At 36.1% G+C, this 13,513-nt stretch overlaps 2 protein-coding genes and 1 long non-coding RNA gene across 5 annotated transcripts; 1 reads left to right on the top strand and 2 right to left on the bottom strand.

Moving 5' to 3' along the window:
• The first annotated feature begins 2,145 nt into the window (after positions 1-2,145).
• Positions 2,146-3,586, top strand: LOC113293139 (transcription factor bHLH99-like). Its single transcript, XM_026541886.1, has 2 exons — positions 2,146-2,823; positions 2,965-3,586. Exons 1-2 carry the CDS (start codon positions 2,197-2,199, stop codon positions 3,085-3,087), a joined length of 750 nt encoding a protein of 249 aa, XP_026397671.1. The 5' UTR covers positions 2,146-2,196; the 3' UTR covers positions 3,088-3,586.
• Positions 3,587-3,992: 406 nt separating this feature from the next.
• Positions 3,993-6,740, bottom strand: LOC113293138. 2 transcript variants are annotated; one of them, XR_003332066.1, is made up of 5 exons: positions 6,134-6,740; positions 5,827-5,887; positions 4,829-4,955; positions 4,611-4,691; positions 3,993-4,492 (listed from the first exon to the last, which is right to left on the bottom strand). It is a non-coding gene; the product is annotated as an uncharacterized LOC113293138 (long non-coding RNA). The 2 variants fall into 2 exon arrangements; XR_003332067.1 differs by having other exon boundaries at positions 4,853-4,955.
• Positions 6,741-11,030: 4,290 nt separating this feature from the next.
• LOC113293137 ((S)-scoulerine 9-O-methyltransferase-like) lies at positions 11,031-12,732 on the bottom strand. Of its 2 annotated transcripts, XM_026541885.1 has the most exons (4): positions 11,894-12,732; positions 11,758-11,822; positions 11,616-11,684; positions 11,451-11,512 (listed from the first exon to the last, which is right to left on the bottom strand). In XM_026541885.1, exons 1-4 carry the CDS (start codon positions 12,672-12,674, stop codon positions 11,510-11,512), a joined length of 918 nt encoding a protein of 305 aa, XP_026397670.1. In that variant the 5' UTR covers positions 12,675-12,732; the 3' UTR covers positions 11,451-11,509. The 2 variants fall into 2 exon arrangements, with proteins under 2 accessions (XP_026397669.1, XP_026397670.1); XM_026541884.1 differs by having other exon boundaries at positions 11,031-11,684.
• Between the last annotated feature and the right edge of the window lie 781 nt (positions 12,733-13,513).

Genomic DNA, 13,513 nt, shown 5'->3' with positions numbered 1-13,513 from the left:
CGTTCGTCCATATTTTTGAATGCTCATTTATGCATTTGGGTGCTCACTTATGCATATTTGGGTGCTCGTTCGTGCATTATTGTTGAGTACACTCGCACCATTTTCTCGGGGTTTAATCGGTGCTGGCCTAAATACCCGAAAAGTGAATATCTATTGTTAATTCATGGAATTCAGTTGAGAATAAGCCATGAAATGAAGTAATGAGATAAAATAGATTATTTTCTAGGAATTCAATTGGTGAATGTTGCGTTAGAATTAATATATGAATGTCCCTATACTAGCATGCAATATGTCTAGGAGCGTTTATTCGAGAATCGAGGTATGACATGGTAGAGACATCATACTCGTCCTGAATATTAATTATGTATAGTTTGGGAACATTGAGACATCCTAAAGACGTTAACGCTCTATACTAGCATGCAGTATGTCTAGGAGCCGTCCAATCATTATCGATTCCTATACAGAAGTATTGATGAAATATGCGAAGTGACGAAAGCTCAGTTGAGAGGCTTTACGAGTCACATACTCATGCATATTTCTGACACGGCTTCAAACGCGTATGTGAGATCTCTTCAAGAATAATGTGTAATCAGAATTGACATGGTGATAACCAAATATTGTCATTGACTTGGTGAATCTCCCAAACCATGTTCTCGGAGATTGCTTCAAACCATATAATTGTTGTCTTTTTTTTTAACTTGCACACGTTTCTACTATGTGATCATAATCAAATGAAGTATATTCATACACTGTAATCGAATAGTGACACAACAATGCATTTATCTCTTCTTCCTAGTTTTTCTTTGTCTCAGTTTTTTCGGGTTTAAATTCAAATAACTCACTCTAAAAGATAGTTTCCCGAATAATTTGAACCTGGCCCTCTTTGAGACTTATGGATTCAAAATGATGCGACCTTCCTACAACGGGGTTATGAATTCTCTAAATGTTGTTGATTAGATAATATTTGCTTTTAACACCACCACATTTTCTTGATCTCTTTGATGAGACACAAATGCTGATTTCCAAGGATTGTAATAATTTTAACACCACCAAATATTGGTCCTACCCCAGGGCCCACTACAAAATATCTGTTCTACCTCAGAGCCCATTACAAAATAATCCCGATCTTTTGCCGAAATGCTGTTCAACAACACCCGCACCCAACAATAATCTTGAGGTGAAAACCAATGGGAGATTCAACGGTCTGTTGGGAAATAGTTGAATCACTAGGATAGAGAAAGTGTAAAGTACGTCTCCCTGTTAGTTTCACATGAGAATCCCTTCGGGTTTTTTTCATGGTCAGCTAATCATTTTTGTTGTTACTTTACTTAACAAGACGAAAATATTATGTAACAGAGCTTGTCTCCAAATAATGTGAAGAGTGTAGACCGTTGAGGCATTACTTCTGTAGTATCTTGAAGACACATTTTGTAGCAAAATCTTTTTGAAAAAACACTAAAGAATTTTGGAGTCGAATTACAACATTGTACACTATCTTGTTGAGTAAAGCTACATTGTACGATGTTGTAATTTGTCCCCCCACCCCACCCAACAACAGAGTTCTGGCTCCGTCACTGGCGGCAGGTGATTAATACCAGTAGTAAGCATTCGTTTCAGGAGTGTAGCTTTAGTCAACAAGTCTGGGATCATTTATTTCTAATTAAAGCGAACCTTCACCCACTTTTTACTTGTCTTTCAAAAACTGGAGCATCCTCATTTTATTGGTAGGAATATTTTTTTGGAAGCGGGTGGAGGCATTTATCACTGACTCGAAAATCAGTGCCTTTCCTTCGTTCTTAGGCTGCTGGTTCTCCTGACATGCGCGGTTATCATCTCCAAGAAGTGGCTGTTAATTGGGAGAATTTTTTCTTTGAACCACCTTAGTTGAATTTATTTGTTTTTGGGGTTTCTACCTTTTGTTCTTGTACTGTATGTCTTTGTCTGATGGCTTTCTGCTTCACAAAGTATTGGTTGTACTTTGCCTTCCTTCTTAACGTAGTCTTATTTACCTAGCAAAACATAAATAATTAACTCACTCTTTCTCAACAAAGAAATGTTAAACAAGTAGAAAAAATGTGCTGCATGTGTATATATAAAAGTATAAATGTGTACCGCAGTCGTAGACTCGTAGTAGTAGTGGTTGATAACCTCTACTTATAATTAAAGCAGAGCTAAGAGAGCAGTAATTCAGAATCCATGGCAATTGATTGTACTAGTGATCCAGAAGTAGTAGAAGAATCAAATGGAAAACCAGAATATGGAGGAGGAAATGGAGGTGGTGGAATAATAGATGCAAAAGAAAGACATAAATTATTAGAAAGAGAACGAAGAAAATCAATGACACAATTATTTTCATCTCTTCATTCATTATTACCTAATTCTAGAACAATACGCAATGAACAATCTGCAATCCTTGATGCACTTATTGAGTACATACCTAAAGCTGCTGATCGTCTTCGTTCTCTACAAACTTCAATAGATGATGCTTCATCCAGTACTACTTCGTCCGTTCTGTCAAATTCAAAGTTTTCTTCTCTGCCGGCATTTCAAGGTTCTTCGGATAATAAAAAGAACAAGGCAACTTCTGCTGCAAGCACAATAAGTGATTGTGATATCCGGATTGCTCCCAAACCTTCTTCTTCGGTAGCGTTACGAGTTCGAGGTGACAGAGTTAATGTTACTTTGGTTACTAAGAGCACCACTCCGCAGAATGTATTAATACCGGCAGATGTTTTAGATGAGCTTGAAAACCATCAACTTGAACTGGTCCGTTCAACACACTGTCGTGATGCAACTAAGGTTTTGCATCATTTTGAAGCCAAGGTTTGTTACTAAATTAGTCGAGATATAGTAATATAATCCCACATTTTCTTAACTTGATTATTGATTCGCCAAAAATGACATTTTCTTTCGATATGATTAAAATGTTTAGCTAATTAAGTTTTCGTCTGTTATTTTCGATAGATTTGTGATGAATTGGAGAAATCTCCGGCGGAACTACAAGCGAGATTACAAGAACTAGCAAAAAAACTCCAGAAGCCGAGGAAATCAACTTTACTCAAGAGAACTTTTGATCAAACTGAATGAACACTAGTAATATACAACTCCTCCTGAAGTTTAATCATGTGGCGCGATGTAAGCACACGACTAATTACTATAGATATACTACAAAGGGAGGGTGTTGCGCTGCATAATTCATGTATTCTAATTCTTCACTGTAAGGTGGCTGGCAGAGTATATGGTTGTATCTTACTCCTAGCTACGGAAGGATGCATAAGCCGGGAACGTTGGGTCCCTAGTGAAACGTCAGGAAAGTCTGTTTGGTCATGCATTCCTGCAGCAGTAACCTGGGTGCTCTGGAGAACGTAACGGAATAACTTTCAGAGACAGGTATAATTCAAAAGCAAAAACATTGTTGTTAACTTGGAGACTGCAGCAGGTCTAACCGTCTTACTGCAGAAATGAATTTCTCGCTTTTGGTTTTTTAAATTCTCGGGAATCCATCTTCTTTGTTAGAGATATTGTAAGTTATCTCTTGTCCAATAAAATCTCCAATTCAATCATAAAGGAAAACAAACAAATAGTGAAACACACTTTCCAGCCTTTTACAGGTTAAATCTTGTATTATTGATTTACAGGTTAAATATAATGTAATATAATATAGTTGTAGTGGAAAAAAGTGACATGATTAATGAAATGAGCGGTTGTGGAATGATTTCTTCTAGAATTTACTAATCCACACGTTTTCCATACTCTGATCTGGCTGCATTGGAAAAGATGATTCATTAAACTTAATTACTTATTACTAGGTGGTACGCCCGTGCTCTGAACGGGCTCAAATTTGCTGTCCCTAACAAAATGAATTTGGGCGAATTTATTGTGTCCGGAGAAGTAAATGATTAGTCATTCTTAAAATCTTCATAACTAAAATTCCTCGATGAAAAAGAGACGACTAAAGTATTGAGTCTTGACTAAATAAACCACAAAATGACCCCCCAAAAAAAATCCAGATATACTATACGTTGTTTTGTTCAGATAGTACCGACACGACAACACCACATTGATATCCTTCAACATGAGGATAGTTGGAGATCAAGCTTAATTACATGATTTTTCATGCAATTCAGTTCCAATATAAGTAAAATAATTAACCATGGTAAAGAGAATAGAAAGATGATCTTTGTCTTACTAATCCATTTCTAGTGTATGCTAACTATTGGTTGAACCACGCACTAACTATTTAGATTGCAAGAACCACCATGGACCAACAGTCACCACCTATCAGAGATTAATCCTGCCTCGCCCTATCTGTAGGTAAACTGAAGGAAAGAGACATATCCACGCGAGCAACGTTCATACCGTCCTCCTTACACCTGACCTGCATATCAGTTTTCATGTATCCATGCGTAGACTATTATTGTTGAAGGGTTCTGATAAATATTATCTACATTTAACTGTTGGCTACACTTCAAACCTAAACCTGAAGGGCTCCCTGCAAATCAAAATTAACATAAAGCCAAAATCAGATCATATCAACACAAACTAATATCACAAAGAACTGAAAATCATTTTTTATTTTTTTTTGAAGCCATCTAAATTTCAAGATTTACCCGTTAATGCATCTCACTTCCTTGCTATAAGCATGTTTTGGCTATTGAGCCAAAGAAAATCAAATCAATTCCAAGAGTTACCTGAGACTCGAATAAAGCAAAATTAACACGCATCAATAGAAATACATTAATACATACATCGTAATAAAATTCAAACTATGTAAAACAACAACTGAACACCATAATAGGCAATTCAATACAGTTGTAGCAGTAAGTACCCCGTTTTCCAGAACTAACTTAACCTTATCCCATATGAATCTTGCCTTACGTGTATCCATCTCACTCGCTCGTCCTGATCCCAACGTGTCTGCTGACTCAACTTACCCTGGATGATACCGCCACCAACTGTAAGATATATAACCAAAAAGAGTTTAAAAACCAACACAAATAAAAAAAGTTAACGATGTTGTTGTTCTCGGCATCATTAGCAAAGCCTTATGTAGATCTGAAGTTGCACAAATTTGGAAGCTTGGGGATATCAGTGGATATTCCTTTTGGTACATTACAGAATACCTAATTTCTTCCTGCACGTGCACATACGGAGCATCTAAAATCCCCGATACCATTTTTTATCTAACCAACGTCATAATGCTTTCATGTCCACCATCAAGCCAATTCAATTCTATTATGAACTATTGAAAAATACGAAACTAAGCATTAAATAGTAAAACTCAAACAGATTCCATAGACATCACCAATTCTATTCTAACATCTAGCAAAACCAAATCCCAAAAATACTCAAATATCGAAACTTATTGTAATTCCTATTTAATCATATCATTTTTATTTACAAATATAAAAATAAGTAGCAAAATCAGTAAAGATTACATGCAATCAAGAAAATTATTAAATATCCTCTTCTCTTTTGATAGAAAAATCATACAAAGCTTTTGGTTGGCAACCTAGCGACAAGCTGGGCTCCAACTCCTCTTTGAATAGCAATGCCTAATCTATAAAAATGAACCTACCTACGCCTAATCTTTTGATTGTTGCAAATAATATAGATTGATATTATAATCATATCAATATTAATCATATCATAATTTCAAGATTGATATAATCATATCATAATTTCCATATTGCTGCAAGAAGAATTATGAAAACATTACCTGACATATTTCCTTGGACATCAAGTACTGTAACTACTATGAAAACATCAGTACTATATTATGCCTAGAAACATTTCGGTAATATTTAAGTCGCTTGCAACATTTACCTAGCATATTTCCTTGGACATCATGCTTTTATTTCCCCTTCCGCATCTCACTGAGAACAGCCTATAAGGTAAAACAAAAACAGGAGCAGAAAAATTATTATGAGAAGCAAGTTATGTATACAATGGAAATCATACTACATGATAAGCATAAACTTCAAAAATCAGAGCACATTATAATAATCATGGTTGGGATTTGAGAACAACTTATCTCTTATAAACATGAAAATCATTAACAAACACCTGATAGACAATAAAATTAGCAAAACATGCTTCAAAAAAAATAAATCTAGGGTTTTTGTGCACTGACCTGCAATGTAATTTTGAAATCACTTCCTCCAATCATAAATCATGTAACCTGCTTAATTAGGCAGCCTTGATCTCTTCTCCCTCCCACACAGGCAGTTGAGCCGAAAACGGAGGTAATAGCAGAGAACCAACCATGACTAAGCAAAAGAAACATATATAAAAAAAAATGTACGTCTGGTTAAAAATCGAATCATTGATCAATAAGTCAATTGTATGCCCAAAACAATATCCAATTTTATAATGCACAAAGGATTTCTAGTCAAGAAAAGCTCGAACTAAGAAGTATTAAAAGCTTAGAGGCGTAAAACCCTATTGTTTCACGAATAGCTTCTACCTTATCTACCACGAATACTTACATCATAATCTCTGATTTCTGTTAACAGCAGTAATACATTCATCAAACAATAAGAAAGAAAAAAATCAGAATCAATAGAAAAATCATAAACAAACTAAATGGACAGGTAACTGATATCAACGCCATTGTTACCATAAACCCAGCAAAATCCTTTGAAAGTTTAGTTTATTGCCGTAAGACAACAGGAAAAAGAAGGAATTTTTTCGGTAGGGTTTATTAAAAGGAGAGGAAGAGACAGGAGGGTCAAAGCCGCAAATAGAGATTAGATTTACGATTTGAACATACAAAATAGAGTCCCCGTCTTTTTTCTTTCCGAACGATGCTATTTCCTGACGTAGTTTTGGTGGTGTGAAATAACACGAGGATCCTATTGGTCGAAATATATCCTGGCGGGGCTAGAAGCTCTCAGAAGAGAGCTTTATTCAGCTTTTAACCACAACAGAGGAAATTCACATGAAATCATATTATTAATTACAAAATTTTCCTCTCACGAGGGACTCTAAAAGAGACGACTTTAGACTCCAAACTACTAGCGTTTTTTTGCTAGTTCATGGGCTAAACTTTTCTCTTGGAACATGAGAAACAGACCAAGGTTTGAAAAACAGGTCACGACTCAAGTCACGGCTACTGAGCGTGACCGTTATAACGCATTTTGACGGGTGTGAGCACGTTTTAGGCAAAAATCACGTTATTTAGGAAAAAACGTGTTTTTTATATGTTATTCTAAAATAACGGGCGTTATAACGATTAAATAGTAAATGAAAAAGAATTATGGTTTGAAATTCCTATCTAACGGTTACAACGTGCACGAAAACAGTTATAACGGGTCTAATAACGTTTTCTATATATTATTATTTTATCCTTTTATTTTTAAAATATTAGTTGTAATTTTTTAATCTTTAATTTAAAATATAAAAATTATAAGAAAATATTTTTATATATTTTTTTATTAAAAACGGTCATAACTGACGTGAAAACGGGAAAAATGGTCTAAAAAACTTGCGTTAAAATGTTATTTAGATGGAAAAAACGTAAAATTCAATTTTAGAAAAACGGTTATAACGTGTGCGAAAACGGAAAAACGGTCCTAAAAAACTGTCGTTAAATATTTCCTATTTATCGGCATTATATAGGCACGGAATTAGGGTACCCTCACGACCACGGTATATGGACGTGACCATTTTAACGGGTGTTTTTTGGAAAAAAACGGATGTTTTTCAAACCTTGAAACAGACTGAGTATCGAAAACGTTAAGAGTTCCAAGACAATCTCTAATAGTAGAATTGGCTGTCCACTTAATGGAACCTTGGCTTCCTTTCATAGCATTAGCCACAATGAGACAATCCCCTTCCAACTGTATACAAGTAACCGGGCATGAATGAACGCTTTCCATCTTCTTCTTCTCAGAAGTGATATATCAATTTACGTAGAACATGAGGAGTTGCAGTAGTTTGAGCGTAGAGGAGGCGATAATAGTTATATACATTCTGATCAAAATAGTTATATACATGGAATTTTAATGCTCAAATTTTGCACACACATGAAAAATGGTAATCTATCGGAGATATAGACATATGGTTAATAGTGCATTACGAAATTGGACTCATTGTTTGTTACCTTTAACAAAGTAACCTGTTATAGGGACGGAAGGTTTTATCAGAGGGGCAGAACCATGATATTAATGTCCTTCTAATTGGTTAGGCGGTGTCCAAATGGTATTGTAAATTGTTTAGATTACCCTCCCCATTTTTTAACCTAAATCAAAGCTAAATTGAAAATCTGTTTTCTTTCTTCTTCTCTTCTTCCATCGTCTTCGATTAATCGGCGATTCGAAAATTAATCAAGTGTAATGACTTATATGAGGTATGTTTTGAAAAACCCAGTTAGGGTTTAGTTTATTTTGTTCGATTTAAGTTTAAAATCTGTCAAAAATTAGGGTTTTAGATGAAAATTGAAATTTCTGGGTTTATGTGAGTTACGGTTGATTTTAACACAATTACGAACCGTAATTGGAGATTTCGATGTTGTTACGGTTGGTAATAGTTCAATTACCAACCGTATGTTCTTATATCCGAGAATTTTCTTCAGTTATGTTTTTTTTTCAACCGTAAGTGAACTTACGGTTGATGCCGATACTAGAATTACGAACCGTAAATAACCCTGGAACCCAGAGTCAGAAAGGTCACCAATTACGGTTCATAACTAAAATTCGAGATGAACCGTAAATACTGTTACGGTTGGTAACCATTTTAGTTTACGAACCTTAACTAAGTTACGGTTCGTCTCGAGCATTTGGTTACCAACCGTAACTGGTTTTACGATTGGGTTTTCCCCAAATTTAACCAGTTACGGTTGGTAGTTCATCTTTTACGAACCGTAACTATGATTTGATGTTGGTCACGGGAAAATTCCAACCGTAATTAGCTCTGAAAATGTAAAGAAATTGAATTTTTACGTACTTTAGATAACTTTGAGCAACAAAAAGCTAGTTGAGACTAATTTAGAAGTATGCGTGGTCATTTTCAGGCACTGGTTCTTCACTATGTTGGTTAATTTCTTCGATTGATTGAGATTGACCTTCACTTTGGGTTAAAACATCTTTACCATCTCTATTTTATTTTTTAAAATAAAATGCATGTGTAAAGTTACACTAGGAAAATGCATGTGTAAAGTTACACTAGGAAAATGCATGTGTAACTACCAATTACACTAGGAAGGTGCTGATGATTTTGCTAGATTCAGTGTGAAATCTAATGAGACTGTGGTAAAAAAAGAGAAGAAGAAGTAGAATTAGAACCAGAACTATGAGTAGTGGTTGTTTCTGGTGCTGAATTCCTTCCATCTCTGTCTTCTTTCATTGCTTTTAGATTCAGATATTGATTTTGGTTTTCACTTTGAAGATTTTAGGGATCTTGTATTGTCTGGTACTGACTACTGTATTGCAATTTTCAGCGTGATGCATTGTTTCATAAGAAGCATGAGATTCATATTTTTGGGAATAGTGTGTCGTTGCCACCTCAGAGGTAAAAGCTCAACCCTGTTGACTTAATCATTTCTCGTTCATATGAGATAATAATTTCTTGAAAACCACATTTAGATCTCAATTACATGCCTCAGACAAGGTATAATAATGATGCATTGTCTCCAGATTACATAATGGTTGGAAAGGTAGTAGCTTTTGCTATGTCACTTTCATGCGAGCCTATTTTCTATTTTAATAGCAAACCACCATTCTGTAGAAATAATTTCTCTCTGAGTTGTTTTTTTGCTTGTGTTAATCCCCTCCCATGTATATCTTTGTAGTTCATCGCATGTATATTTTCTTGTAAAAAGGTAGGATAATACTAATTATTAGACTGATTAGATACATATGTAACTCTTAATTACACAAGTAAGATGCATGTGTAACTATTAGTTACACATGCTAATTAGATGTGTAGCTACCAGTTACACATGCCAATTAGATGTGTAGCTACCAGTTACACATGCCAATTAGATGTGTAGTTTCTAGTTTCTAATTAAAGGGATATAAAGGTTATGAATGTGTAACTCTCATTGTACCAGTCAGACGCATGTGTAACTCCTAGTTACACTAATGAGACACATGTGTAACTCCAAGTTACACTAGTCATATGCATGTGTAACTCCTAATTACTCTTGTAGTTGTTCTATAATATTATTTCATTCTTTTTGTTCATCCAATCTAATTTCATGGATGTTTATTTTGTTACAGATATGGAAGCATTTTGCAATGAGGAAGACAAGAAGGGAATGAACAATCTCAATTAGAGGATTTCGTGGCTCATTTCTAAGATTTTGTTTTACATATTTAGTGTTCTAACTCGTTTATTGTATTCAATAACAGCCAATTAATAGATAAACAGAAAAATTATTGTAAATGAATATTATAGCAATACATATCTTTTTTGTATATTTTTTTTTTCTGATGTGTAACTGTACATGCCATATGCATGTGTAACTTTGGGATACACATGCCATATGTATGTGTAACTTCTCGTTACACACTTTTGAATACATAACATGAATGTGTAATTTTTGTGCATGTGTAACTTCCGGATACACTTGCAATATGCATGTGGTCGGAGGTGGTGGTGGTGGTCGGCGTCGACGGGGGTGGTTGTCAGCGGTGGTGGTCGGAGGTGGTTGGTGGCGGTCGGAGGCGGTGGTTGGTGGCGGTCGGAGGTGGTTGGTGGTGGTCGAAGGCGGTGGTTGTCGGAGGTGGTTGGCGGTGGCTGTGGTGGTCGGAGATGGTGGGAATATCATCACACTATATTTTAATAATTTTGGGTCTAAATTTAAATTTTATTTAATTATGGGATTGACAATATGCATAAGGGTATCAATATCTTTTAATAACTCGGGCCTAGATTTAAACTTCTTTTAACTAGGGACCTCATATTATGGGTTATCCATAGGTTGGGCCTTAGCCTAATTTTCCCTTCCAAAATTTGTAAGGCCCATGGGCTTTACAACATGCAGATGCAATGCCCATAACATACCGATTAGAAAACCGTGCGCGGAAAATTCTCATATAATCATTAATCACACTTGCAAGAACAACTACTTAAACATCATTCAAGGGGCTAAAGACTAAAGTAATTGGGATCAAGGCACCCGATTCTCCTCCTTACCTTTACCCTCAAGAGTCAGCCCGCTAAGCCCACTCGATTAATCCCAGTTGGGTTTATCACTCGTAAAAAAGAAAGAAGCCAAGACGACAAATGATCATGAACATGAACATGAAGCAAGCTAATAACGAAATCATTAAACCATATGATCTCTAACTGCTCCATGCTTTCCAACCAAGCAAATTGAGGTATCTCTTACGTTAGCTCATCGAAATTCTCTCAACTCGTCTTGATGAGAAATTTCAAATGAATCATTTATGAAACTCAATGAGATGAAGTCCTTCAGAGATCAAGAAAGGTACACTCTTCACGAACCCAGCTGCATGGGCTAAATAGCTAAATTCCGAAACTGTTCGCTCTTTACCGCCTGGATTCACTGCCATCATAATCAAATCAGAGTTCAACGCGTTGAACGACTCTGCATTGTTGACAAGTCTGTCAGGAACAACAAACTCAATTATCATAACCTTTCCACCCACTTGTAATGAATTCCAGCAGTTCTTCAACAACTTCACGCAACGTTCATCGTCATAATCGTGAAGTATCCACTGTATTTCATATTGACCACTGTGAATATCAATTCAATATATAGGAGATTCAAAAATATTTTAGTTTGCGTACTTTGAGCAGCATGTTTTGAGCCTTCGGGACTTCTTCAAACATGTCTCCTTCAACATGCTCTACACCTGCACTTTCATGCAATATTAGCGAACTTTCATGCAATATTAGCTACATATGGAGAGTGAGAGAATTTTACCAGGGTATTGAGGAGCAACAGAAATGACATGAGGCAAGTCGAAGTTGATACCACGAATGGAACGGTATTTCGAGACAATCTTACTAATAGAAGTACCGATACCACCACCAACGTCTAACAACTCTTTCATCCCAGAAAATCCATCATAGTACTTAAAAACAGCTTCGAAAACAACAACAGAGAAAGCTCCCATTCCTTCATTGAAAACCTTATTCAATCTTGGTTCGTTACAAGCATACTCGAAGATGCTAGTACCATGAGCAGCGTCAAATGGCACGACATTTTTCTCCATAACCATCTCTTTCAGTTTAAAAAAACTGTCAACGATGACCTTATCAGATTGCAACACCAAGAGTGGTACTAGCGAAACTTCATCTTCTTCTCGAGGCACTAAACAATACGATGCACTCGTTAATCCATACAGTCTCTCCGGTACTACTGCATGATCTCCGGTACTGTTCATTCTAGTAGAGACAGAGAGAATTGAGCTTGCACCGAGTAAACGGAGAATCCTATCTAAATACATAGCTGCGCCAGGATTACCGGATGCCTTCGGTATCTTAGAGACTAATTCAGAAGCGGAAACCTTTGCGTCCGGCCCGAATTTTGAAATAATCTGGAAGACGTTTAACTCCATTGCAGCTCTCAGTGCCATTGGAATACATATTAACTTACCCAAGTTTGCATTTTCAGAAAGGTAAGAGACATCAACGTGGTAATCAGCAGCAGCAGCAGATGATGCGTGATGTTCTTGACCATGACCGTTCCCATTCATAGTCATCTTAATTTATTTACTTTTATTTTTTTGATGATATTGATCAAGCAGTGGTGGTTTTGTATCTGTGTATTTTGTTACAATGATTTCATTGTACATGGTGCGGATACTTACTTATAGATTATAGTGGTGCACCACGCCAGCAGCCAAAGCTAGAGAGAGAGAGTGGATAGTTCCTATGCTAAAAAACAATTTGTCTAATATAAAACTTCTGGCTCTTCCGGAGACACCAATAATAACCACCAATATTGGGCACATTTTCTTTGGTTCAATTAGGCATATATGTTATTGAGGCTAGATATGTGACTCCACCATCATGGTTCACCGTATCCGTCATCGTGTATCGTAACCATCCTTACTGATAGAGATATGATACAGTGGCATCCATGATGTGGATCATATGTACTCATTGAAATTGATTATCAGTACTGGTCATTACAGGTCACAGAGAAAAAATTAATCTAACTAAGGTGTTATCGTATTTGATCATACTTCTATATTTTTATGTCATACGTCATTGTGCATTGCGATACAACCCATATAACACGTGACACAAAAAAAAAAAAGTTAAGATTAAGACATCTTTTAAATAATTTCGACTTGCCGACGTCCCAAGGATCGTCTTTTTAGGACATGTAGCGGCCATAGGCCCATAGTATTTCTCATTCCGAAGGAGTGTGGCCGCCACAGAACAATGTGCCGCCGCCGGCCATATATATAAACAACGGAAAAGCTAAAGGTCACGGACATCTCGTGAGCTTGATCGACATCGTGGAGATGTGTAATGGTCTGATGTCCTTTAATCATACTGAATCTCAGACATGAAAAAGCCCAAAAATGATTAG

Source organism: Papaver somniferum, chromosome 7, assembly GCF_003573695.1.
Source record: "Papaver somniferum cultivar HN1 chromosome 7, ASM357369v1, whole genome shotgun sequence".
Taxonomy (NCBI): Eukaryota; Viridiplantae; Streptophyta; class Magnoliopsida; order Ranunculales; family Papaveraceae; genus Papaver; species Papaver somniferum.
The sequence above is the reverse complement of the archived record's forward strand: the minus strand, read 5'-3'. Positions and strand labels throughout refer to the sequence as shown.